Genomic DNA, 27,904 nt, shown 5'->3' with positions numbered 1-27,904 from the left:
ATTGGGCAACTTCCTGTGGCACACGAGACAAGTGTCACAACGCACTCGTGTACCCCGGACCACTCGTTGAAAAACACTGAGCTAAAGAGTAATTCAATTGATTTGACATTAGATTTAATTATATACATTCAATACATTTATAAGTTATAGCTGTCCCATTATGCTGATGTGCCCCTCGTTAAAAATGAATTTGATACCCATGATGTACACATGTACTATACAATAAACCATCTTCAACACAACGCCACCTGGTGGACTAATGCTTTACTTACCTCTTAGTGAAGCTCCTGGTTGAAAAAACGTTCTATTAATAATTACCACCTGGGCTTCCCTACAGGACTTTAACACCATCAAAGAGATTGCTCAATCCTCTGCTCAGAGGAGAAAGTCACTTAGCGAACGGAAGCTTTCCTGTCGCTTATTTCCCAAAAGTTTCCTTCTTCTGGAAGTTTGGAAGTTGAAAGAATAAGAGGAGTATCTATCTCACCATGGCCGTCACGTTCATCTGAACGTTACACAAATTAGAGGACCGGTCATGGCGGTGAAAGGGACGACTCGCCGCGACTTCTCCGACGCTGAGGGGGAAGGCGGCCGGGAGGCTGTCGGCGCGCCGCCCCGCGGACCTCTCGCTTACAGCCAGGTCATCCACAGCGGACACTTTATGGTGTCGTCACCCCACCGCGACGGTTCGCCGGGCGGCGTGAGAGGCGGCCGCTGCCCGCGGTACGACTTTGACACGGTCAACCGGACCTGGTGCCAGACGTACCGCTATGGGCCACTCCGCTCCGGCAGCCTGAGCATCGACCCAACGCTCACACGCCTCTTTGAGTGCATGTCCCTTGCCTACAGGTAAATGGCTCACTAGTTTGAATTACACATTCGCAAGCTGTGCATTGCACATCTAGGACTTCAGCTCTGACTTACCGTATTCTCTGGACTATAAATCGCAGTTTTTTTTCCATAGATTGGCTGGGCGTGCGATTTATACTCCAGTGAGACTTGTCACATTTACTTGTATAGCCCTTAATCACAAAAACTCTCAAAGGACTGCGCAGGTTACAATTACAACATCTCATCTCATTAGCTGCACCGCTTATCCTCAGCAGGGTCGCGGGGGTGCTGGAGCCCATCCCAGCAATCATCGGGCAGTGGGCACACTGAACTGGTTGCCAGCCAATCGCAGGGCACACAGGGACAGACAACTCGCTCGCTCATTCACACCTAGGGACAATTTGGACCGGCCAATCCACCTGAAGTGCATGTCTTTGGAATGTGGGAGGAAACCTGAGTGCCCAGAGGAAACCCACGCAAGCACGGGGAGAACATACAAACTCCGCACAGGAAGTCCGGTAGCTGGATTTAAACCCACACAGGAGGTTCCCAAGACCTTAGAACTGTGCCGCACACGCGCTAACTACTGCGCCGCCGTGCTGCCCCACAATGACAACATTTTAATCTATATTTTTGGGAAATCATTACATTATATCATGGAGGTTTCTTTTCTTCAAATTTTCATTACCGGTAGTGTATATTACTTCACATGTTATTTTTACACTAAACTGCAGGAGGGCGCGAAAGGCCTATTTTGATAATTTCAACCTTATTCTGTTGTGCCGTTAGTTTTTGCCCCTTAGACAATCATAGTTGATTAAACCAGTTACGTTTCTCAAGGCCCGCTAGCAGGCTCTCTGACGCCAACTCCGAATCTGATTGCCTAAACCAGTGTTTTTCAAACTTTTTGAGCCAGGGCACGTTTTTTTACATAGGAAAACTTTTGCGGCACACCACTAACAAAAATGTTATAAAATGACACTGAATAGTATGTTTAGTTACAATATACTTTATAATACCCCCTGTTTTTACAGCACAGACACTTGACAATTACATAATATTTGCAGAAAATGATTCATAAATGTTTTATAAAATTTTGGATTTTAAAATTTCTCCCGGCACACCTGACGATTTCTACACTAGTGTGTTGCGGCACAGTGGTTGAAAATCACTGGCCTAAACCAACATATTTCTCAGAGACTGATGTTAAGGTTCTTGGCCATCAGGATTTTTCTGAAGGCCCCAGGTAGATTTCTTAGCCCAGCAACAACTAATGGCTGAAATGTGATTCGTTAAATGCTTTAATATGAAAACACACATCTCAAAGCAGCACAAGGAGAAGCAATGAAAGAAAGCAGATAATTCAGAATTTTTTACAAGTGTTAATGGACAAAATATAATCAACATCCCATGATTCAGATACTTTTTTTCGGCCAGCAGAGAATGCCTTGCAGGCCTTCACAACCCACCACTGGAATTACGCACCTGGAAAAACTCGAAAGCAGTGGTCGGCAACCATCGGGCTGCGGACCAGTAATGGGCTGCAGGTCGCTTGGTGCCGGGCCGCACAGAAAGATAAAATATCACCTTATTTCCTGTGTTGGGCACATTACTGAAAAAAGGGATTAGTTGCAGTTACTAGTTACTTCTTTTAAAAAGTAATTGCATTACGCCCCAGATTACTGACACCCAAAAGTGGTGCGTTACTCTGTAAGTAACTATCTTGATGCAAATTACAGTACAGTGTATACACACATTGAAGCTGATCCCCTAGAACTGCTTGAAAATACCCACATAGTAAAAGAAATATAAAAAACATTATGTACACAAACCTGTGGAAGCATTTCTTGGCTTGTGCAATCTTGAGAGCTTGCAAACTAATATTTGAGGCACATCATATTTATTTTGTCTTCAAACTACTAAAATGTTTCCTACTAATTGGGAATGTCCAAGACGTTTTCTTTTTTTCTCCAGGCAATGTTTATTTCATGACTAATTTTACAAATTAAATCACCCAAAGTTAGCAATTTTTTACAATAAATTCTGCGCTCATGTTTGGGCCATTGATATTGTTGTTCCTGTATAAGCCACACCCCTTCCTTACTACTATTTGCTTTTGGTGACACACAACCAAATACATATGCACATACAAACTGACACCCTTAATTGAGCATTTTAATGTACAGTTAAATATACTGCTTGGATGCGAGTACATATGGTCGGAAGTTATACCGAGTACATCATCGTAATTAAGCATTGGTTAATAAGTCGACAGTTATCTCATTTGCTTGTCAGTGAATACTACATGAATGAAACCTTGACTGCGACAGTGTTTTTTTTGGTTTGAACAGTTTTATTGACACTATTGACAGCAAATAAACAATGTGAGGTTTGAACAATTTTTCTCGACAATTTTAACAGCAATTAAGCATATTCACAATTTTGTTATATCTGACAATGACGTTTTAACAATTTTTTCCGACATTTTTAACACAATTTCATTATAGCATATTCCAACAATAGTTTTTATCGACACTCTTAACAGCAATTAAATACATTCACAATTTCATTATATCATATTATAACAATATGAGGTTTGAACAATTTTTATCGACACTTTTAACAGCAGTTAACCAATGTGTAAAGGGCAATACTACGACATTGAGAGCAATAAATCCTAACCACTAGGCCGCTATGATGGGAGATGACCAAGGAAAAGGCTTTATAGTTTATCTCTTCATCACACTATTTTTACTCTAGTCCCACTTTGCACAATGTTGTAATGGAGCATTATGGGAAGGAGTTAAGCCAAAACAACGTGTTACTATGAGCAAAACTAGTGTGATGATGAAATAAAATAAAATCTCTTTTCATATATTATCGAGATCTTTTGTGGTCTAGTTATAACAGTGGATCTGGCATACTATTTTTGTCAAAAAGACTAATAGTATCAAAACTTGATACTTGCTCATTTTATTGTGTTCTGGACGAAATGTGTTTTAAATGTGGTTTCTGGAACTTGAAATCCTGCTTCTCTCTGTCGCTATCTCATGAACGCAGCCTAAGTTTGCCCAATTCTCAAGTACTAATAAACTCTTCTTTTTTTCATAATTTTTGGGTTTTGGGGTGGTGTTTGGACTATGTTTGTGTCAGGCATTTTCTTACTTTTACCATTTTCAGGCTACACTAACAAAAAACCTCGGGATGGGCATTCAATCACTCTCCATGCAAAAATTGACAAAAATCTTTGAAAATTTGGATTAAGGTCATGTAACTAAATGTGCTGTATTCAGCTACCTAGGTGTTTTATTGTGTTATATGTTGGACCGTCAAAAGTCCTAATAGTATTGTCAATTGGAATCAGTATCTCTCTGAGTAATCAATAATTGTGCTCTTATCTGTTTCAGTCTGCAAAAAGTTGCTACTCAACACCCCTAAAAATAACCTAAATGCATTCACCTTTTTGATCATGCTTTCATTTATGCTATACATACACCAAGCTATTAATAATATGATTTAATATTGATTTTTTTAATATGTCCCGACTATTTTAAACCATTCCTGCCTGTTTGTGTGGTCTCATGCGTATTGCGGAAATTGAGAATGTTTTGCACTGTTCGCTTGTGCAACTGCTTGAAAACTGACCTTAAACTGGACTTTGATTCTCGATGGCTGTTGTGGAGAAATTTGAGTTTAATTGAGGTGATGCAATATTATTATCAGCCTTTTGTTAAGATTGACTAAGGAAGTGTTTCTCAACTGGCGGACTAGGTTGGGGAGTAACGGAATACATGTAACAGCGTTACGTCATTAGGATACCAAAACAATGTATTTGTGTTTTGTTAGTTTCAGAAACAAAGACATAATCAAAATGCATTTACATTTAATTCAATTAGAATTACTTAGTAGGATTGTAATGTTATTTAAAACTATATTTACATATACATAATGTGCTGAATACATCATATAAGGTTCGTAAGGGTGCTTGAAATCTTTGGAAATGCTTGAAATAATATGTTGTGTTTTCAAGGTCAGGAAAATGCTCGGATTTTGGGTGAAGTGCTTGAAAAAGCCTGAAATTGTTGTCAATGCCATGTTACTCGGCAGTATGGACCACGTATGAAGAAAAAAACAAGTGCGTGAATATGATGCGGACACGCCTGCTCTGGTGGCTTGTCATTATGAAGCTGTTATGTAAAGCCGTGCCTTACTGGTCGCACTCAAGAGGATAGCTCTATTTAGAAAAACGGTACTTTTCTCTCGCAAATGGCTCCTCAGATTTTTGTTTTTTTAATGATGCATTTCAAAAATGACAAAACATTATGCACCAAATTATTTAGTTATTAGTCATTTCATATGTATTCATTAATTTCATTTGGATCCCTGAATAACACATGAAATATAAATTAAAATATTCACAGATCTACAAAATATTTGTAGAATACAAAACAAATTAGGGTTTTACACACTGGACAGGTTTAAAGTAGAACAACAACACAAAACAATGTAATACAAATTTAAAATATTAACTCTTCAGTGCTATAAAGAAATGATAAAACGCAAAAAAATAGCAATTCATAATTCTATTTTAACCAATTTAGACACAAATCCTCTGAAAAATATATGAATTAAAATAAGTAAAACCAAAAGCAGCCCCTTATAGATGCCATTTTTCCCTCTTGTGATTGGTCAACATGCATTTTCCCATTAACTCTGTGTTGTTGACTTAAATTGCTGAGTTTTTAAGACACTCCTATTGTTTTTTTTTACCTCATTTTTAAAATGTGTAAATATTCTTTTATTCATGCTTCCTGTGTTTTTCAGGGACAGTGTGTATTATGCTTGGCATTTTCTTAAACTGTATTGTTTATTCTTATATTTTGTATTTTTTTTGCTGTTGTTTCGCACAGGGAGTCCAGTTATGACTTAAAATTTGCTTTGTATAAAAAGGTTCAACATTTAGATGAGCTAAAAAAATCACAGGAGAGTGTAAAAAATAAATGCTATTATAATTTAGTACAATAATAAATCCAAAAAGTTATTCACTTTTGCCTAATATTCCATTGTTATTGCTAGTATCCTGATTAAAAAGACCCCCTAAAACATGTCTTTTTTTTCCTTTTATTTTTTGATGTACTTCTTTTCTTTTCTTTTTTCCCCTGTTTTTTTCCTGCATTATTTATTTTTCATTTTTTTCATCCTTTTCTCATAGCTTTTCATTTTCTTTTCTTCTTTCTCTTCCTTTTTTCCCTGCCTTTTTCTTCTTTTTTCTCTTCCATAATTCTTTTTTTTTTTTTCATTTTTGTCTGCTTAGTTTAATTTTGCCCCCTTTTCAGGGTATTTTGTGCATTATGTGACTAAATAAAAATCGGTACTATATAAAATCTAGCAACAAAGACAATCTGAAGAGCTTTTTAGGAGCCGAAAGAGACATCTCTTTTTAGTGAGCAAAGGCGAAAGAACCGCTTCTCGTAAAAGAGACAGAATTTCCATCACTTCAATACGCGGCACCTACTTTGAGTGGAGGCAGCACTGTCCTCGAGTTCAGACACCTTTCCTCCTTTTGTTCCACTGACAACATGTGGGCTGGTAGCCGAGTCTGACTGTGTTTTTTTTAAACCACTTGTGTATATCCATACGAATAAATGGAAGGTAGCAAAAACTCCCTCTCTTTCTCAAAGATTAATTTATTTTATTTCAAATGCGCGGCAACAGTGACGTATTCATATTACATGGGGACTGGGCTGATGGTTTATGCTGTTGGGCGCCAGAGAGTCCATGCTAGTGTCTGCTGACATACATGATATTATATATTATATGATATTATATTATATGATATTATATTATTCCTTGTAATTAGGGTGAGTTGGTGGGTCTCCAATTCAGTGCACCAGGGGATTATTTTTTCACTCATGTTGGCTTAAAACAAATGTTGATTTAATTGTGGATATTTACTACGGCGGAAAATATATAATTGTCCGTTTATGGTAGTGAATGAATGAAGATGTGTTTTTCTTGGCCGAGAGATTATTTCAAGTCAAGTCACATTTATTTATATAGCCCTTAATCACAAAAAATGTCTCAAAGGACTGCACAGGATTACAATGACACAATTACCTGATCTTAAACCAACATGCGGGCAAGGAACAACACAAAACCTCAGCGTGAGGAAAAAGAGAAACCTTGAGAAGGGACCTCACAAGTGGTAATCCCCCTTTCAGGATGACCAGGGTGAATTACATTATTTGATACAAAACCTGCTCTACTACCAAGTAATGAAGGATAATTTTTCCATCATAAAGTGTCTTTTACCTTTCACCTGTGATGTGGTCGGCTGCATATACTGGTATGTTCCCAATAATTAGATTGGAGTAAACAGTTTTTCCCCCCTCAACAAATTGCCATCTGTCCTGTTTTTGCATGCGCGTGAGAAGCCCTGACGCTCCCCCTTTCATTAGAAGGAAGATAAAATGTACTTTTCGCCACAGCTTCCTAGCAACTCCACGAGTGCTTCACATTAGGAGACACTCTCTGCACTTTCTCACTCCGGAAAATTAAAAAGAGGCAGCCATTATTAGTCAACATCACGAAAGTGTCTCAGCTAACACAGTGGTCCCCAAACTACGCTCTGGTAGCCGGGTACGGCCTGCTTCCACATTTGGTCCGGCCTCCTAAACAATGCCAGAGCATTTTGGCGCTCATTTCTTTTTTGCAATAATTGTTACATGTTTGCATCCTGGACTTAACTCTACTTTATTTTGTATTATTGTATTTAGTCATTGTTTGTTTTATTCTTGTTTAATTGATGTTGTATGTTCTGTGTACAGCAACTTTGGGTGTCCTGATAAGTGCTTTGAAATGCCCAACTGAGTTCAAACAGCCTTCATCATTTCCCACCACGCCCATCTGCTTTGATATTTTATCAGAGCTGTTCGCGACTCGCAACACATTAGGACGCAGGAAAGAGGGGTGTAGAGTGATTTCATGCTCGTGCTCAGTTTTCTGTTGGTGTAGCAAGAACGTGATGTAACGAAAGTAATGATTCAAATAGTCCAAACGCCAACCCAAACCCTCTAAAATATGGAAAAAAAGATTTTATTCAAGCGTTTCAGATATGCACTGGCTTGCACACGCCACACAATCAGCATGGCAGAAGCTGCAATGAGGATTAAAGCCAGAAGTAGGCACCAACAAGCAGAAACATTTCAAATCAAGAAAAGCACCTTAAATAATACACGAAACATGTTTATTGTCTGCCCTGCAACTGGCTGGCAAGTTCAGTGTGTCCCCTGCCCACTTCCCGAAGATAGCCGGGGTGGGCTCCAGCACCCCCGCAACCCTACTGAGGATAAGCGGTACAGATAATGGATGGATGGATGTTTATTGTCAACCTAAGCTACACTATAGCCTTGTTTGATAATTCAAACATTAATAAACGAAACTGGATCCGAGATCTTTTATTTTTTTATTTATTTTTTACGTGGTGGTGTGGTCCAATATATTTTTAATGCATATATGTGCCTTGACTCAATACAGGTTGAGAACATCTGGAATAGTTCATGGGGCTTTTCTTAAACATTGCAAATTTTCATTTTCAAGTTTTGTGAAGGAAAGCATCAATGTTGTCGTTGTTTTTTATTCACTTTTTAGTGGCAAGATTGTCTCTCCTAAGTGGAAGTCCTTCAAGGGACTGCGGTTACTGTGGAGAGATAAAATCCGCCTGAACAACGCAATTTGGAGAGCGTGGTTCATCCAGTGTGAGTCCCCTATATTTGTTAATAAAGCATATATTCAGAACTTAAAGTGGGAATATCTAAATGCCATTTAGATGTGGAAAAGAGGAAAAATCCTGTGTGTGGGTTTGTCACCCCACTGGAGGGATCTGAGGCCGACGCTCATCGAAAACCTGAAGTAAGATATTTGTTTTTTTGTACAGTAGGTTATTTCCTTTTTATGGTCGATTTCATTTCCATACAAAATTTAAAGTGCCTTGCAAATCTATTGGCCCCTCAAGAACCTTTTGACCTATTGCCATTTTTCAGGTTTCAACCTTATACAAGTTCAAAATATTTTATAAGAATGAACAACATGAAAGGGAGGGCAAATTTTGCTAACATTTTATATTGTAATAAGAAATAAAAAACTGCAGGCTTTGCAAAAATATTGGCCACCTTGATCCACATGTTTTTTGGGTCTTCTTGCAAACACCAAGCGGGCATTTTTATGGTATTCTTTTAGGAAAGGCTTTCTTCTTGCCACTCTTCCATAAAGGGCAGATTTATGCAAATCATGACTAATAGTTTTCTACTGCACAGATTTTCCCACCTCAGTTGTGTATGCCTGAAGGTCATCCAATATGTTCATAGGCCTCTTGGTTGCTTCTCCGATTAGTTTCCTCCTTGTTTAGTGGGACGGCTAGGTCTTGGTAGCTTTGCAGTTGTTATGCTCTCTTTCCATTTTGATATTATCGCTTGTACAGTGCTCTGGGAGATGTGTAAATGTTACCAATACTTTTGCAAGGCACTGTGTGATTGACAAGTATCCTAGCATTTAGCGTTTGGCATCCATACAGATGTTGGTGGACAGCATGTCAGTACCTGACCATATTGTGATTCATTTACAGGCAATTGTATTAGAAGGCAGCTATTGGAAGAGGCAAATCGAGGTGGTGATCAAGGAGTATCACAAGTGGAGGATTTATTACAAGAAAAGAGTATTTTTTTTTCATTACTAATTCCTCTGCTTTCAGTTAAATGTTTTTCTCCGGTTCCACCTTTACATTTGGCCTCTATTCTTCATTCCTTTTCAGCTTCAGAAAGAGAAAGAGGACATCATATCAATGCTACAAGAGGTAGGAAGAGTTGAAGTCCTGTTTGTTACTACACATACAGACTATACAATACAAGCGCCCATTCTCAACATTCCTTTGATTGGTTTGTCAAAAAACATTCAAACTTCTGAAATGATGCATATCCCCAATCTGACCCTCACATGACAATATACTTTATATCACAATATTTTGGGAAGGTTATTGGTACGAAAATAAATGTCCTCAATGCTGTTTAAAAACACACAGTAATGTTAATTTGTACAATAAGCAATGTGAAAAAAATTGACTCTACTATAGAACTTGCGCAGAAACCCATTTCCTATTTCAATGAGCTGTAGTCCATAATTATCCATTTGTTTGATCGTGAATCAAAGTGTATAATTTAAGTCGTATTGGTTTACCATATTTCTCCAGATTCAACAGTAAAAGCTGAAACCAACACATATGAACAATTAGCTAATGTAGCTTACATTCCAAACACTGACACAAAACGTATCTTTTGGAATTGGTTTTTGAAGCTCGTAACAAAATCTCTGCTGTCGATATAAAGTCACCTAACAATAAACTTTGCTAAACCAAAAATACACAAAAGCAAAGATTTAGGTAAAACACAAAACAGCGATAGCTCATGGAGGACAGACCTTTTCTCCCTCGGCGTGTTTGAATAAATATCCGGGTTGCGAGACAAGATGGGTAAAAACAAGGGATGTAGTGAGAAGTTTGAGGTTTGTGTAACAAATTAAACATATAAAACTGAATATTCTTTGGTGTGAGTACAGAACGATGCTGTAATAGCTTCACAAGTGTGCTTCGAAAATGCCTGCCTAGTACACCAAAGAGGCGTAACACAAAAGTTAGCGGCAAATTTCCAAGGCACATGCTTCACACGAGTGTTACGTCCAGATTGAATCGTGCAAGTGGTTTGATAAGAATGTAGAGTCTGTACAATGACCAGATAAAGGAATATATTTTGGCGACAAATGACTAAAAGTAAGTACATTATAATGTATGGATAATGATGAGGTTCATTAATTCATGCATGAAGATCTCACCTTTTGTCAAATTTGCTGTTTCAAAGAAGAAAACAAAGGGTGACCTGCGTGAATTGTGTAGAGCCAAAGAAAAGTTTAGGGGGTGAGGTCTTATAAGGATTTTGCGCAGGCTGGAGTAGTTGTCTATAGGTCCATTTAACTCTAAAAGCAAGAATCACCACCTATGGAAGATACAGCAAAGGATGAATCAAAACAAAGTTCTGCATTTCTAGCCAATCAGGGTGGAGAATTGTCACCTGCAGCCCATACGTCATGATATATAGTAAATATCGTAAAACTAGGATGCCAATTGACAAGATCGATTGTAGCAGTTCATGTAATCGCCACATTGAGAACTACAATACCATCAAACATTATTAATTCATTTGGTGACTTTGACTTATAATATCTTGGCACGCAGATCGCTGTGATGACGTCTCAATAGCGACCAGAGTATGTTGCAGTGGGCAGAGTTGGAGCGGAGTTGCCCAAGGGCAGGGATCTCGAACCTTTTTTAAGCTGTAAGCAATTTTATTTTTACTAATTAGCAGAAAGGCCACCCGATTTCAAATGTATTTCCAAAATACCAACTTTGCTAAATGGCTTGCTAAATGGAGAAATGGTACCTTTATAGTTAGCTAGAAAGGTAAACGGGTAAAAAAGTAAAAGGGAGCTAGATAGGTAGCTAAAATAGTAAAAAGATTGGAATTAATTTGCGTGCACGCCATCCTTAAAAAGTCCTATGATTGATGACAGAGTCATCTGATTTAATGTAATTTATTTTACCTGCCATGCGAGTTCGATTCCTAATCAGGGTTCGTACAAGTGCTTGAAATCCTTGAAAATGCTTACATTTTAATGCTGCGCTTTCCATGTTTAAAACGTGCTCTGATTTTGGGTGAAGTGCTTGTAAACGCTTGAAATTGTTGCCTTGTTTTCCCAGCAGTCTGACTCGATAGACTATGCATTAATAGAAGAAAAATAAACCAAGTCTGCTTAAAAATGACGCCTACATGCCTGCTCTGATGGCTTTTGGTTTACCATTGCATTTCTTCCTTGTGACTATTGGCAGCAGGCAATATTTTGTATGGCTTTACGCACAAGAGAGGTACTGGAGAAATTAAAAATTGGCCATGAAAAAGGTGTACGAATCCTGTCTATTGCAACAAATATTGTTTTGGCCAGTTTATCCCTATTTGTAATTATGCAGGAACTCTGCAAGAACTTTGTTTTCTGTAACGTGATCCCTCGATTTTGGTCCCATGGCGATCGCTTTCCTGCAGGCGTGCAACAAACGTCATCCCTCTCCGCCCCGATGATGACGAAAGGACATCTTTTTATTTTTAGAAAGAAAACGGGTCTTTCTGTACTGATCCATATACTCACTTACTTAAGTCTCTTAAGTCATGTTTATTTGTGACACTTAATCACAAGGAGATTCAAAGGGCTGCACAGACCACTGACTATTGCAAACTAGAGTATTGTTACACAATCCCCTGATATAAAACCTGCATGAGGGCAAGGAAAAACTTAAAAACCTAAATATGAGGAAAATGAAGAAACATTGAGAAGGGACCGCACACTACTTCAATACCTATTCGCCAAATGGGGGCCGGGTACAACAAACTGGGGCCTCCCTCGATGTGTGGACAAAGATCTGATCAAAGCCACTCCTGCCATCTAATTGTGATATTTTCATACTAAAATCTTTCTAGAGGCTTGATACTCTGTGATGGACTTTGACAAACCTTTTTATGGTAGTTTAAAAATACAAACATATTTTGACATTGTGGCACTCGGAGACAAAAATTGTGAAAACATATTTACACATTATGGCACTGAACAAGTAAATTGGATTACTATATTAATGTTATGATGTATGTTTTTTTATGCTTAATCATTCGTTTAATGCCCCCGGCTCACAATTCTGATGACAAATCCAGACGTTCTAAAAACTACGTGGAGTGATGCAATCCGACCAACATTTTTATTTGTAAAATGATGTCAATGAGTCACTGTGGGCTATGTTCTTTTTTGGGCTGTGCTGATAACTTGCTTTAGTGACTGTAGCAAGTCTGGGTAGGTGGACCATCATAACACACTTTCGAGGCAGCTCTAATATGCCTGATCCTTAATTCTAGCTCATTTACATAATATTTTTCCCCATTTTTAATTTTCTGATAGGTTGGTTCAAAGATGTAGCACCTAAAAAAAACACTTGGTAGCTGAAATTTGACCTGGATTGTTAAAACATTTGAAGGTTTAAAATGTAAGGTACTGAAAATAATAAACTGTGTTACTCCATGTAGCTGTAAAAATACCAATTTCGGTCCGGTTAACTCCTTTTTGAGTTTTTTTTTTCCTGATGTTTTCCAAATTCTTTGTTTTTAAATACTGAAACTAGCTCTTTTTACTGAGGCAAAACACACGTATGTATATATACTTATATATGGTCAAAAGCCAAAATGTATTTTGAAATAAATTCTAGACTTTTCAATGAATAACTAATAATATGACCACTAAGTATGCACTGCAACACAAATATGGAGTTTGACCCCAGAAAACTAAATTGGATCTGTCGACATGGACCTCATTTGGGCTTGAAGTTTTGTTTACCTTTTGACTACAACAGCATATTGTACGATCACCCATTCGGATTTTTTACCTTCCGGGTTCAGCATCTGCCGGATAACTGTAAAGGCAAATTGTTGTTTGAGATAAAAAAACAAAAACAAAAAAACGTGAACAACAGTACGTGCGTCATTGGCCAACATGTGCAGGCAATTGACGCAGGTTCACTGCAAGCAGTGACAATACACCTCGTCTTCTTAAGACCTCGTCTTTATTTTGTGATGGAAAAGGTTTCAAATCTCATCAAGTTTGACCTACTTTTGTAGATCGCTGATCAAAGAGGAAAAAAAAAGAGTAAAGTGCACGTTGAACAGTGACAAAGCGCTGGGTAGAAATCAACAGAGTGAAAGGCAATGCGGTGGTGGAGGGGGTGGGTTGTTGGCGGCAACAGGGACGATCACTCGCGAAGCACCTCGTCCGCCATCGTATTCCAGTGACGACACGTGCCTATGCTAGGCTTTCAGTGACCATCTGACCTCATCAATATCCAAATTTGCTGCCTTACTTTCTATGTCACACATTTGAATAGTATGAGTCTTCTTACCCTTATGAACGCACCCACGTAGAATTCATACTCTTATTAGCAATTTTTGTAACATACAAAATATGAGGAAATAGGTTTTTGCATAAAATCTATATCTATTTTATCCGTATAGTTAATTTCAGATGTAATGCATTTTAAAGACCACCTGTCTCGTCATCCTGGGTACACCGGCACCCTAGCAAGGCAATCACCAGATTCGCTTACGTGTTGAGTTTAGTGTTTTAAGTGTGACAAGTTTTTGTTTTTGTGGAGAATGCCTCAGTGTTGTGTTGCAACCCAACCTCGATTTCATCTTCATCTTTGTTGTTCTCTCATCCCCACATTCATTCATAAAATCGCACAAAAGGCGATGACCGGAAGTGGGAAATTGCAAGCTGCTCACTTACGTCTGTTTTCCTGCACTTGGCATTTTAGTTGATGGGGACCTTAAGTTTATCCGCACGTGAGGTCGACCACTTTGGCAGAATTAGGTCAGGGATAAAAGACTGCATTCCTGCCTATTGTAATGGTGTGACATCATTAAAAAAAGAGCTAACCTGGGGTAATGATGGCCTGGGAGGGGCGTTTGCTTTTGAACACGTTGACCACTTTTGTGTTTTTCACCACACACACACAGAGTAATCTTTGCACTTTTCGACTTGCACATGCACACTATTCTTCAATGGCGGCCAATCGTGAGGCCAAAAATAAATTACAGGAGGAAGTGGTGCTTAATCATAACAGGCCGTCAGCTCGCCCGGGCTTCCCTATAAAAGACATCTCAAACGTGGACTGTCAGAATGAAGCCGCTCTTCTTTGTCAGGAGCAAAGAGCTGTGCATGGACCTCTTATGCAGCTTCCGATACGGTCTCAAGCGAGAGGTCGGTTGACTGGACTCTGCATCTTGGATAAGAAAGAATTGACCTTGGCTTCCATCTCTTCTCTGATGTACCCAAGGGTCCGGTTTGCCAGGCAAAGTTGGAGAAATGGTCCAGTCAGATGTATCCGGAGCCTGAGGCAACGTCAGAGGAGGCCCACATGTTTGACCTGGACTACCTGCTGTCTGACATCTCTGACACCTTGTTCACCATGACACAGAAGCCGCTCCCCTGGGCCAGTAGCGATTGGCACAACAGTGAGTAGTAGCCATAAAAAACTAAAATAACATGTTTAACTCATTCACAGTGTGCCTGGGTTCGTACAGGTGCATGAAAACCTGGAAATCCTTGATTTTTGGTGTTGCGTGTTTAACGGTTGGAAAGTGTTGAAGCGTTAGGACAATTATTGCAAGCATATACAGTTTCACAGCAAGTCTGCTTGAAAATGACGCACACTGCTCTATGGTGGCTGCTTTGCCATTGAATTGCTTCTTCCCTCATGATTAACGTCAGCTGGCATTAGTTGGTATGGCATTTTCCTATGAAGCGTTGTCGCACTCAAGAGGACTGGTGCATGCTACACCTAAACAGGGCACTATGGAATGTGTATAATCCAAGGATTACATATCAATTATGGACATTTATTATGGGCCATGGAAAAGATTAAGGTAGCATTTCCTAGTGTGAAATTGTAATGTTAAGACCTTCCTGCAACTGAAAATGTAGGCCACATGATTTACTCAAAACCTGAAAATAAATGAAATGATCTGCAATTATATAGCGCTTTTCAAGTCAATGACTTCCCAAAGCGCTTTACATTGTGCTTCACATTTCCCAATAGCGGCCGTGATATGTGCAGCCAAAATAATATGTCTTAGTGAATGCACCCGCAAGATCTAAAATCACATATGTAAATTGCAGATATATTTGCGGGTCTTCTGCATTGGTCAAGATTTTGGGCCAGGAAGCTGTCAACTGGAAACTCTGTTACTACCTCTATTTAATGTTGATGATGCCTGTGTATGTTATTGTGTTTGTTATTGCAACATCCGTTGCAACCTGGTCATCCTAAAAGGGGTATTACCTTATGCACAGCCCCTTCTCGAAGTCTCTTAATTTTCCTCATCCTGTGATTTTTTTTTTTTGAGTTTTTCCTTGCCCTCGTGTAAGTTAAAGATCACGGGATGTTGTTTTTGTTCTGGGCTATTCAAATAAACATGATTTGATGTGAATCCCGCATTTGCCCACTAACGAAACATTTTCTCTCACTCAATGTATTACTAATATTCCCTGTCTCCTCAGCATACACTACTAATGCTGATATGATTCAGCCAGGCCTTACTCCTCTCCAGCCCAATTTGGAGGATTTCATGGATGTACCAGGTACATGCATGTCCTTTTTTTGGGATTATTAACCCTCGTGGCTTGCGTTCTTTGTGTGACCCTATGCCATGTCTGTACATCATTTGGACGTGATCTAAAGTTTAATGACTCAGCAATTTTTTAATGTTTTTACTTCCAACCACTCAAAAAGTTCAGTATCAATAGACCTATCCATACAAATGTCGATTTTCAATTTTTTATTGAATTTGTCAAAAAGTGGTCACAATTTAGTTTTTATTTCATGCCAATCTTATTGACTGTAAAACGACACCAATAGGTGGCTTGCATGCTAAATTTTTATTTGGGCAATTATTTGGCGCTACCAGCTGGTGTAGTGGTGTGAACAATTGACTCCACGGCACTGAAGAGAATAATATCAAAATCATTGGAAATGCATTGAAATACAGCAGGTTTATGATAAATCAAAGATTGTGAATTTTAATGAATGTCTATATGTTCAAATAATGTGCATAGAATATATTCGATCTCTACTCAAAACGTCACAATCCTTTCATTGGACACATTTGAGAAGTGGAATTGTTTTCGCGATTTGAGTCGCAGCCTGTCATTAGGGTGGAATGGTAGGTTCTGAAGTCCGACCAGTTAAGAACCACAGCACCATTTTCTAAAACTGTCAACATTCGATCATCCATAGCATGTAGCCATATTTTTAGTTGGTCGTCTGACTTTGACACCGCTGCTCTAAAGCAATGTGATATTTCAATGAATATTTGTGAACCTGATGATTGGAATCACATGAGTTTGTGTTATCTGTGCTTAGTCATCACACACATTCAATTCGCACTGTAGTAATACTTTTTTCTCTTGGGCACTTTCCCAGACATTTTTTTGAACTCTGGGATCCAACCGTGTGACCAGACAGCTTTTGCCAACTCGGCCTATTTTGAAAGTTCATCCGGCATCGCACTGGCAACAACTGCGCATGCAGCTCCTCAACTCCTAGTTGAAACCCAGGTATTGCTTTTTTGGGAAATTGCAATCTGAAAAATATAATCATTAGGGGCTTTTTCTCCAGGCTGATTTAAGATCTGAAGACCTGCCTCGCGCGTCAACATCAACAGCTGCAACGGAAAAAAGCAGGCTTATTCAGGACTGCAGCGGCTACCACCCGAGCAGCATGCTGTATCAGCCCGAGTCGTACGCTGATTCCGTTCTACCCGCGTCCTTCTCCTCAGGCGTGGAGCAAGGGTTCTCTGCTGCTGTGCCTTATTTTGACCTAGGCCAAAAGTTGGGATATCATGCCGGCCCGAACCCTACCGTCATCGCTCACACTGGCCCTGCTTTGCAATCGGGTCACGGCTACCCCCAATCGGCAGATGTGTATTCTCCAGCAGCATGCCACAGCTTCAGCTACAGGTCCGACCAGGTTCATACGATCCAGCCTCCTCAGTCCGCCGGTTCATACTGCCTAGCGCTTCCAGGAGTGTCGAGTGCAGAAGTTGGGGGGAAACGCAAGCAAAAGAGATCAGCAGAAAAGACTTTAAGTCCACTTCAGTCTACGTCCACCGCCACCAGCAGTTGCCTTGCCAAGCTGCTTTCAGCAAGTGCCCATGAACGTGAGTTTGTTTTCATTTGTTTTGGGGGAGGAATTAGTCTGAAATATAACACAAAAATGACAACTGTTAAAAAAAAAGACCTTAAAGTTGTTCATTTTTGTCCTAGATGTTGAACTATGATGCGGCAATTCATGGATCATTTACGTCCTACTTTGTATAAGGTCCTAGCAACATATATATATCTCATCTCATCTCATCTCATTAGCTGCACCGCTTATCCTCAGTAGGGTCGCGGGGGTGCTGGAGCCCATCCCAGCAATCATCGGGCAGTGGGCAGGGGACACCCTGAACTGGTTGCCAGCCAATCGCAGGGCACACGGGGACAGAAAACTCACTCGCTCAGTCACACCTAGGGACAATTTGGACCGGCCAATTCACCTGAAATGCATGTTTTTGGAATGTGGGAGGAAACCGGAGTGCCCGGAGGAAACCCACGCAAGCACGGGGAGAACATACAAACTCCACACAGGAAGTCTGGAGCTGGATTTGAACCCACGCAGGAGGTTCCCATGACTTGAACTGTGCCACACATGCGCTAACCACTGCGCCGCCATATATATATATATATATATATATATATATACTCAGTACCGTTCAAAAGTTTGGGAACGCTTGGAAATGTCCTTATTTTTTAATAAAAATTACTGTTTTCTCCAACGAAGATAACATTAAAGTCACCAAAGATGCACCTCATACATTCTTAATACGGTAAATTACTATTTTAGCTGTAAATATCTGATTTTAACGCAACAAGTATATAGGTGTATAACCCATTTCCAGCAACCAGCCCTTCGGTGTTCTAATACACAGTACATTGTGTTTGCGAAATTGTGTTAGAAGGCTTATGGATGATTGGAAAACCCTTATGCAATCAATTTGTTTACGGCCATACTACCTGGTAATAGGAGGTGCTGGAAATAGGTCATTTGGCGGACGCCCTGCTGCAACAACATTGACTGTACCTTTTCAGTATAGTCAGTGAAAATGAATTTCTCTAAGGAGACTAAATAAGTTGAATTATAAAACAGACCTTACTTTGAGCTTGTCAAGTATCTGGTTCATAATGGCCAGAAAAAAGACTTTCTTGTGAAACTTAAAAAGGATCCATCTGAGATTGGCAAACAAAAAGAAGAGATTAAAATCGGTATTGGAACCCAGTCAATTGGACAACTCATTTGATAATTAAAGGTGACTTTTTCATGAAAAACATTTTCTGGGTGACCCCAAACTTTTGAACGGTGAATATATATAATTATATACAGTCGTATGCAAAGGTTTGGGTACCCCTCATCATTTTCAAGATTTTCCTTTATAAATCATTGGTTGTTCTGATCAGCAATTTCAGTTAGATATATCATATATATCATATATATATATCATATATCATAATATATCACTCCAACTCAATACAACATTTTATTTATATCTGTACATTCTAGGAAACTGTGCGGGTCAGATGTATCGACATTTCGTTCTGTATACACGTGTACTAGAATTACAATAAAGTAGATCTGAATCTGAATCTGAATCATATAGCAGACAAACACAGTGATGATATCTGAGAGGTGAAATGAAGTTCATAGGATTTACGGACAGTGTGCAATAATTACTTGAACAAAAGTAGGCAGGTGCATAAATTTGGGCAACCTTGTTGTTTTATTGACTTGAAAAACTTTTGCACTAATTATCAGAACACAAAATTTGTTTGTTAAGCTCATTGACCCTTGACCTGCATACACAGGTGAAGCCAATCATGAGAAAGGGTATTTAAGGGGGCCATTTGCAAGTTGTTCTTCTCTTTGCATCTTCTCTGAAGAATGGCAACATGGTAGCCTCAGAACAACTATCAAAGGACCTGAAAACCAAGATTGTTCAACATCATGGTTTAGGGGAAGGGTCCAAAAGGTGGCTCAGGGATTTCAGCTGTCAGTTTCCAATATGAGGAACATAGTGAGTAAATGGAAGAACACAGGCACAGTTCCAGTTAAGGCCCGAAGTTGCAGGCCAAGAAAAATCTCAGATAAGCAGAAGCGAAGGATGGTGAGAACAGTCAAACTCAACCCACAGATAAGCTCCAAAGACCTACAACATGATCTTGCTGCAGATGGTGTCACTGCGCATCGTTCAACTATTCAGCGCACTTTGCACAAGGAGTTGCTGTATGGGACAGGAATGCGGAAGAAGCCTTTTCTGTTCACATGCCACAAACAGTCGCTTGACGGTATGCTACAACATATTTGGACAAGCCAGCTTCGTTTTGGAATAAGGTGCTGTGGACTGATGAAACTAAGATTGAGTTATTTGGACATAACAAGAGGCGGTATGCATGGCGGAAGAAGAACACAGCATTCCAAGACAAACACTTGCTACCCACAGTGAAATTTGGCGGTGGTTCCATCATGCTGTGGGGTAGTGACAATCTTGTCAAAGTTGAAGGTCGCATGGATTCCAGTCAGTATCAGCAAGTTCTTGCAAACAATGTTCTAGAATCAGTGACAAAGCTGAAGTTGCGCTGGGGCTGGATACTTCAACAAGACAACGACCCCAAACACTGCTCAAATTTTACTAAGGCATTGATGCAGAGAAACAAGTACAGTGTTCTGGAATGGCTATCTCAGTCCCCAGGCCTAAATATTATTGAAAATCTGTGGTGTGATTTAAAGCTGGCGTTCCGTGGTCGGAAACCATCAAACCTGACTGAAGTGGAGATGTTTTATAAAGAAAAATGGTCAAAATACCTTCAACCAGAATCCGGACCCTCATTGGAAGCTATAGAAAGCGTTTAGAGGCTATTTTTTCTGCAAATGGAGGATCTACTAAATATTGATGGAATTTTTTTGTTGGGGTGCCCAAATTTATGCACCTGCCTACTTTTGTTTAAGCAATATTTGCAAACTTTCTGAAAATCCTATGAACTTCATTTCATTTTGGCCGACCCCACCCGGCGTGTGTATGCTGCTATTTGATATATTTAACTGAAACTGCTGATCCGAACAACCAATGATTGATAAAGGAAAATCATGAAAATTATCAGGGGTGTCCCAACTTTCGCATATGACTGTATATACAGTGAAGTAAATTAGTATTTGAACACCCTACTATTTTGCTATTTCTACGACTTAGAAATCATGGAGGGGTCTGAAATTTTCATCGTAGGTGCATGTCCACTTTGAAAGAGATAAACTAAAAAGATTTATTCGTGTGATACAGCTGCAAACAAGTATTTGAACACCAGCGTATCATCTAGATTTCTGACCCTGATAGACCTGTTAGTCCGCCCATTAGAAGTCCACCTGCACTTCATGTATCATCCTTAATCAGATGCACCTGTTTAAGGTCATTAGCTGCCTAAAGACACCTCTCCACCCCATACAATCAGTAAGACTAACTTGTAACATGGCGAAGACCAAAGAGTTGTCTAAAGACACCAAATAAATAATTGTACACCTCCACATGGCTGGAAAGGGCTTCGGAGCAATTGCCAAGCAGCTTGGTGAAAAAAGGTCCACTGTTGGAGCAATCATTAGAAAATGGAAGAAGCGAAACATGAAGGTCAATCTCAGAGTGGAGCCCCATTCAAGATATCACCTTGTCGGGTCTCAATGATTCTAAGAAAGGTGAGGAATCAGCCCTGAACTACAGGACAGGAGTTGGTCAATGACCTGAAAAGAACTGGGACCATCGTTTCCAAGACTACTGTAGGTAAATACACTAAGACGTCATGGTTTGAAATCATGCATGGCACGAAAGATTCCCCTGCTTAAACCATCACATGTCAAGGCCCGTTTTAAGTTTGCATGTGACCATTTGGATGAGGAGTCATGGGAGAAAATCTTGTCGTCGGATGAAAGACTACTGGAAAACTTTTGACCTCTGTAATAGCGAACAAAGTCTACAGTACCAAATATTAACATTCATTTTCTCAGGGGTTAAATACTTATTTGGAGCTATATCACACAAATAAATCGTTAAAAAAAAATATGCATTGTGATTTCTGGATTTTTCTTTTTAGTTTATCCTTCTCACAGTGGACATTTGCCTACGATGAAGATTTCAGACCCCTCCATGATTTCTGAGTGGGAGGAATAGCAAAAGAGCAGGGCGTTCAAATACTTATGTTCTTCACTGTAATATATATATATATATATATATATATATATATCTATATATATATAATTAATCTTTATCACAAGCTACAATGTGCGCACTTCCAGCCTATGTATGTACAAAATGTGTTTTCCTTTACCAAAGCAATCGGTGCAGCTTAAAATCAGATGCGCCTTATTGTCTGATTTTTACGGCAACTGTTTTGTTCTTTCAGGGAAGTCATCCGTTGGAGTGGAAAGTACTCATGTGAAAGTTAAAGGCCAGAGATCACCATCACCCAGCTCTCCGGTCAGCAATCCAAGCTCAATTTTCGCAGTCATCTTTGGAAGCTCATTCCCACCAAAAAATAAATTAAAATATCGCAGTGAATATAAATAATACCCAGCAATAAAAAAAAGTTTTTATTTTGTATTGTTAGAATCTAGAGTCACTCGTGTTAATGTTTTTTTATTCCTTGAAACTGTTTATAAGACTATAGTTGAATTATAGTGGTTAATAAATGGCAAATCATGTCATATTATGCCACGGTATAGTACCCTTATAAATCAACTTTTGTTTGATTCCAGTTGAGTCAGACTAATACTGTTTCAGATTTCCATGACATCCACGGAATGGATGGTTTGCACATGCCTCATTGGGGTCTGCAAAGAAGGATGTTATTTTTAAATCCAGAAGCCGACTAAGAAATGGACTTTGGACAAGTCAATAAAATATAATAAAATAGAATGGATTAGAATAGATCAATTTATGTTACAAACGGACGCCAACACATTCCACTAGTATCTGTCAGATAGCATATCTATGTGATTGACCTAAAACACAGAATTCACTTTACATGTCTTGACATTGTTTGATCATTTTCTGACATAGCGAAACGGAATTCTGACCAAACGTTGAATACTCTACACCATTTTCTTCCCCCTACTAGCGTAATAAGTCTCTTTGACTAGCGGGAAGAGAATAAAATAAAATGGAATAGAACAGAAAAGATCAACTACCGTTACAAAGACATTTCCCCGTCCCCCAAACTATCGTAATAAGGCCTCTAACATAAAAAAAAGACTGACTAGTGAGGATAGGATCAAATGAAATTGAAAGAATAGAAAAGATCTACGACCGTAGCAAAAAGAACGTCCCTGACACTCCCACCACCCCATACTAGCGGGAATAGAATAGAAGAGAATAAAATAGATAAACTTACGTTACCAACACAGACTTTCTTTCCCCCACTGGCGTAATAAGACCTATTGCGTTAAGAAAAACATATTCACTCTTTGACCGGCGGGAATAAAATATAATAGAATAGATCAAGGACGGCACGGCAGATGAGTGGTTAGCGTGTCCGCAGCACAGGTCTGAGGTCTAGATAAGGCATAGAACCAAAAAACTTGTAAGCTAAAAATAAGAAGTTAACATTTTATTGTTCCGGCCCGCTTTAGAACGGAAAGTCTGTATCCGTCCCAGAGCCAAATTGAGTTAGACAACCCTAGAATAAATCAACTTCTTTCGCCAACATAGATTTTCTTCCTTCCATTAAATGAAAAAAAAAAGATATATGGACTTTTTGACTGGCGGGAATGAGCTTCCATAGTAGAGGTAAGGTCTTAAGCCCGAGCCGGACACCAAATTCTGGTTGAATCAAGACTAAAATATCTTTCATTACATTTGGGTTCAACCCGGCTTCTCTCCTGCTAACATTATAAAAAAAGATTATCCACCTGTCATTGTTTATAGTTTCTTTTTCTTGGAGAGGATCCTCGCACTTGTTAAGACCGCATTCTCGTTGGGTTCGCGCTCTCGGTGGGGCGAGAGGGGGCCTGAATCCTTTGTGCAGATCAAGAAAAAGAAACAAGGAACAATGACAGGTGGATAATTAAAAAAAAAAAGTCAAAAGGCCCGATCTTACCTCCATTCCATAATCATCTCCTCGAAGCTATTAATAAAAATAATACAAAATGAAATCATGGGTGTTCTGTAGCAAGCTTCCTCTAGCGGGCACTCTGCAGGATCTTCTCAATCACAGCAGTACGCTGACTGGAAGCAAGTGATCCCGGCGTTGCACAGCCAGAGTTCAAGATCTATTGGGTCCGCGGCACCTGATCCGGGGCTCAGCAATGTGGTGCATCTCATCCCCAAGACTGAAGAACTTTCGCCCGGCCGGCTTTACGGCACCGACAGGAGCAGCCTTACAGGTATGAGGCCAGACATTCAGGTGAAATGGATTAATTTCGAGAACGAGTTATATTCCAATTGATCAATGTGCAAATATTGCACTTTTTTATTATATCTGCAACCCTAATGTGTGGTGAAGTGCGTTGTGCTGTGGTTAAGACCCTATAGTTTATGTAAAGTAAAGCTCTCCTATAGTAATTTTGGTAAGATTTTCTAAGAATATGACATTCTAAAAGTGTCCAATAAACATGAGTGTTTTTTGTAGTTGATTTCCCAGGTTACCTAAGCCAAACATCACCCCCAAACCTGCTCGAGAAATCTTCAAATCAAGAATCTTCACGCTCCGGCTTCCTTCGATACGGAATCATCGAAACAAATAAGGTCAGGACAAATCAATCGCACCTTTTCATGGAAGTAAATGGCTTTCAGCACTTTCTGTCTATTAATACGTCCTGCAGCAAACAGACACCAGGAGGACCACGCACATCTCAGCTGAGCAAAAGCGGCGCTTCAACATCAAAGTGGGATTTGACACTCTGCATAACCTAGTGACCATGCTCAGCTCTCAGCCCAGCGCCAAGGTGTGAGGAAAGGGACAGCAAATGCAGTGTTTCCCTTAGCATAGGAAGTCTCTGGTTGGCCGCCAGGGTTTGATTGGTCCCGCCAGGGTCACATAATCTCTTATTAGAATATAGTAAAATTTCCTCATAATATAACTTCTATATATATGAGGTTAATCAAAACAACATTAAAATATCTCTTTATATAAAATATTGTAAACACCATGGTGTGCTCGTTTGCACGCTTTTTTGTCCACTTATTCTATTTTGGTTAATATGCGTGGTTTCTGTAACGGTGTTAATTTATATATCCATATGTGTCCATGGATTGCCTGTGCCGCTTATCCTCACTGCTGGGTGCTGGAGCCCATCCCATCCATCTTTGGGCAGTGGGCAGGGGACACCCTGAACTGGTTGCCAGCCAATCGCAGGGCACACAGGGACAGACAACTTACTCGCTCATTTACACCTAGGGACAATTTGGACCGGCCAATTAACCTGACATTCATGTTTTTGGAATGTGGGCGGAAAACAGAGTGGCTGGAAGAAACCCGTGCTTGTGTGTGTTTCCTCTGGGCACTTCAGTTTCCTCCCACATTTCAAGATAAAAACGTGTATGTCAGGTTAATTGGCCGGTCCAAATTGTCCCTAGGTGTGAATGAGCGAGTAAGTTGTCTCTCTGTGAGCCCTGCGACTGGCCTGCAACCAGTTGGGGTGTCTCCTGCCAACTGCCCGAATGCTGGGATGGACTCCAGCACCTCCGCGACTGTACTGAGGATAAGCGGTGCAGATAATGGATGGTTGGATAGTTAACAAGGGCACCCATTCATCATAGATCTGGCTTCTTCATTTTCTCTACAAATGCACTACATCGATACATTTGAACTTAAAATGTACTATTTTCACCGGTGTTTCATATAATTCTATAAGAAAAACTGGCGAATGGGGACGAGCGCTGACATGCGATGTCTCATCTTTCTTGTTTAGATCAGCAAGGCCACAACCTTGCAAAAGACAGCCGAGTACATCGGCAAGATGCAGCAGGAGAGGGCGCTGCTGCACGACGAAGTTCAGAGGCTCCGCGATGAGATTCAGCTTCTCAATTCCGCCATCAAGTAAGAACTTGAGAAAATCCTTAGCAAAAACTCAACCAATGAAACTATTCCTTTACACTGTCAGGTAAAGCCTTATTTCAAAAGTTAAAACTTACAATACAATGTTTCTTGACTGGTGGGTCGAGACCCAAAAGTTTTCAGTGAGTCGTGGTCCTTTGCTTGGCAAAAATGTGCTAGTAAAGGAAAAAAAACTGAAGGTCAATTAGAGTGCCTTGCGAAAGTATCGGGCCCCTCGATAACTTGTCGACATATTGCTATATTTTAGGCTTCAAACTTATAGATAAAAAACTCATAAAATTGAGAATCAACAAAATGGGAGACACAATTGTGAAAAGAAACCAAATTTTTTTCAACGTTTCTCATTGTGCTAGCCAAAAAAAAAAGATTGTCTCATGTTGAGTTAATTATTTGTACAACTTCCCTTTGCCACAATCACAGTAACACGTCTTTTTGGGTATGTCACTGTGTGTTTTTCACATTTTGAAACAGAAATATAAAAACATTCTTACAAAAATGCTAAAGTTCCTCAATGTTTGATGGTGATCTTTTAAAAATCGTAGTTTTAGACCATTCAATTAAAGATCTCCTTTTGTTCGTTGTTCTTTTGGAAGGTGAACCTGCACCCCATTCTCGGGTCTCTTGCATACGCCAACTAATTTTCTGTCGCCCTAAATTTGGCTCCATTAACCTTCCCATCAACTAACAATCTTGCCAGTCCCTGCTAAAGAAAAGCAATGCCAGAGCATGAAGGTACCACCACCATGTTTGACACCGGGGATGGTGTTTTCCAGTTAATGTGCCGTGTTCCTAATACTCCAAACGTAACGCTTTGCATTCAGCCCAAAAAGTTAAATGTTGGTCTAATCTTACCAGAGCACATTGTTTCAATGCTATTTGTGTTTCTTTTGTGGATTCTTGCAAAAACCAAACAGGCCATTTGATGGTATTCTTTCAAAAAGGGCTTTTTTACCACTCTTCCATATAGGGCAGATTTATGCAGATTGCGACCACATTAGGCCCAATCAAGGAGGAAACTAAAGTTTAAAGGGATGGCCAGGTTTTGGTAGGTTTGCAGTGGTTTTATACTCTTTCCATTTTGATAACATTGCTCGCACAGTGTTATGGGAGATGTGTAAATGGTGCAAAATCTTCTATCCCACTCCTGCTGTGAACTTTCCCAAAACTTTACCCCGGACAGTCCTGGTGTGTTTTTTGGGTCTTCATAATGCTGTCTGTGCTCCAGTGTTTCTTTTCACAGACCTCTGAGCCCATCACAGTGCAGGCGCATTAATGGCACATGGGGGGACTCTATCATTGTTAGTCATGCAGGTCTACATTGGATCATTCAGAGGTCATCAGGGAACTTCTGGATTCAGTTGGCTCAGCTGAGAGAACAGGGGAGCAATATTGTTGCAACACCTACTTTTCAGTTTTTCCATTGTAAAAATAAATCAATTTTTTACCTTTTAGGTTTGAAGCTTGAAATGTGGCAATAAGGCAAAAAGTTCTAGGGAGGGCAATACGTCCGCTAGGCACTGTAGATGAAACTACAACTCCGAGACTGCGCTATAATATTGAGTATTTTACAGCGCATGCCAACAGCAACTGCCGGCCACGGGTGTCCCCATCACGCGCCAGCGATTCGACTGTATGAGGCAAAAGTTCCGAGAATACGTCCAGGCGCAAACACTGCAGAACTGGAAGTTCTGGATTGTATCCTTAACCGTCAACATCAGCAAAATGTCCTCAATCATCTTTTACTCAGATCCTTAACCTTCAGTCAGTTCAGCATCATCATTGAGCCGCTGTTTGAGTCCTACAACGGGATGGTGTCGACCGCCAGTGTGGAACAACTGTGCCAGTCCACTTTGTCCTGGCTGGACCAACACTGCTCCCTGACTTCTCTGAGACCCAGTCAGTGTCCTTGTGCCAATTTGTCCAAATTTGGTCAATCTTCTGATGTTTGATTATCTGCATATCTCAACACAGTGGTCCTGGGTTCACTCCGTCTCCTGAGCACAACGACATCCATCCTCAGTGACCCGAGACTGCTACCCGAGCAGGCCACCCTTGCAGTCAACCAGGGAGACGCCTCTTCCACCTTGGACCACTCCATATAGTAGAGATGTGCCATTTTTGGGGGTTTTGGCATTGTTTTAATAATGGCGCCACGATAGTCGACACCAAGTACTCTTAATTTTTTTTTCAGTTTTCTGTATTAAATCATGTACTATTAAAATAAAATGTTATGCTGTTTTGTTTGCAA

General features: G+C 39.9%; 1 protein-coding gene across 1 annotated transcript; it reads left to right on the top strand.

The window, feature by feature from the left end:
- The first annotated feature begins 313 nt into the window (after positions 1-313).
- On the top strand, positions 314-27,904 carry mlxipl (MLX interacting protein like). The gene is made up of 17 exons (XM_088321350.1): positions 314-849; positions 8,482-8,588; positions 8,660-8,742; positions 9,455-9,544; positions 9,641-9,682; positions 14,804-14,981; positions 16,027-16,107; positions 16,949-17,082; positions 17,144-17,684; positions 22,006-22,079; positions 23,770-23,983; positions 24,229-24,344; positions 24,422-24,544; positions 25,511-25,638; positions 27,228-27,351; positions 27,423-27,552; positions 27,628-27,904. Exons 1-17 carry the CDS (start codon positions 536-538, stop codon positions 27,756-27,758), a joined length of 2,610 nt encoding a protein of 869 aa, XP_088177476.1. The 5' UTR covers positions 314-535; the 3' UTR covers positions 27,759-27,904.

The sequence above is a fragment of the Urocampus carinirostris genome, chromosome 17 (genome assembly GCF_059441175.1).
Source record: "Urocampus carinirostris isolate Australia breed hairy pipefish chromosome 17, RoL_Ucar_1.0, whole genome shotgun sequence".
NCBI classification, from domain to species: Eukaryota; Metazoa; Chordata; class Actinopteri; order Syngnathiformes; family Syngnathidae; genus Urocampus; species Urocampus carinirostris.
Note: the sequence above shows the minus strand (reverse complement) of the source record. Positions and strands in the feature narration are given on the sequence as shown.

Coding starts and splice junctions, on each gene's coding strand:
- mlxipl (XM_088321350.1), top strand. CDS start 536: ATGGCGGTGAAAGGGACGACTCGCCGCGACTTCTCCGACGCTGAGGGG. Junction 850..8,481: donor TGCATGTCCCTTGCCTACAG/GTAAATGGCTCA, acceptor TTCACTTTTTAG/TGGCAAGATTGTCTCTCCTA. Junction 14,982..16,026: donor CAGTAGCGATTGGCACAACA/GTGAGTAGTAGC, acceptor CTGTCTCCTCAG/CATACACTACTAATGCTGAT.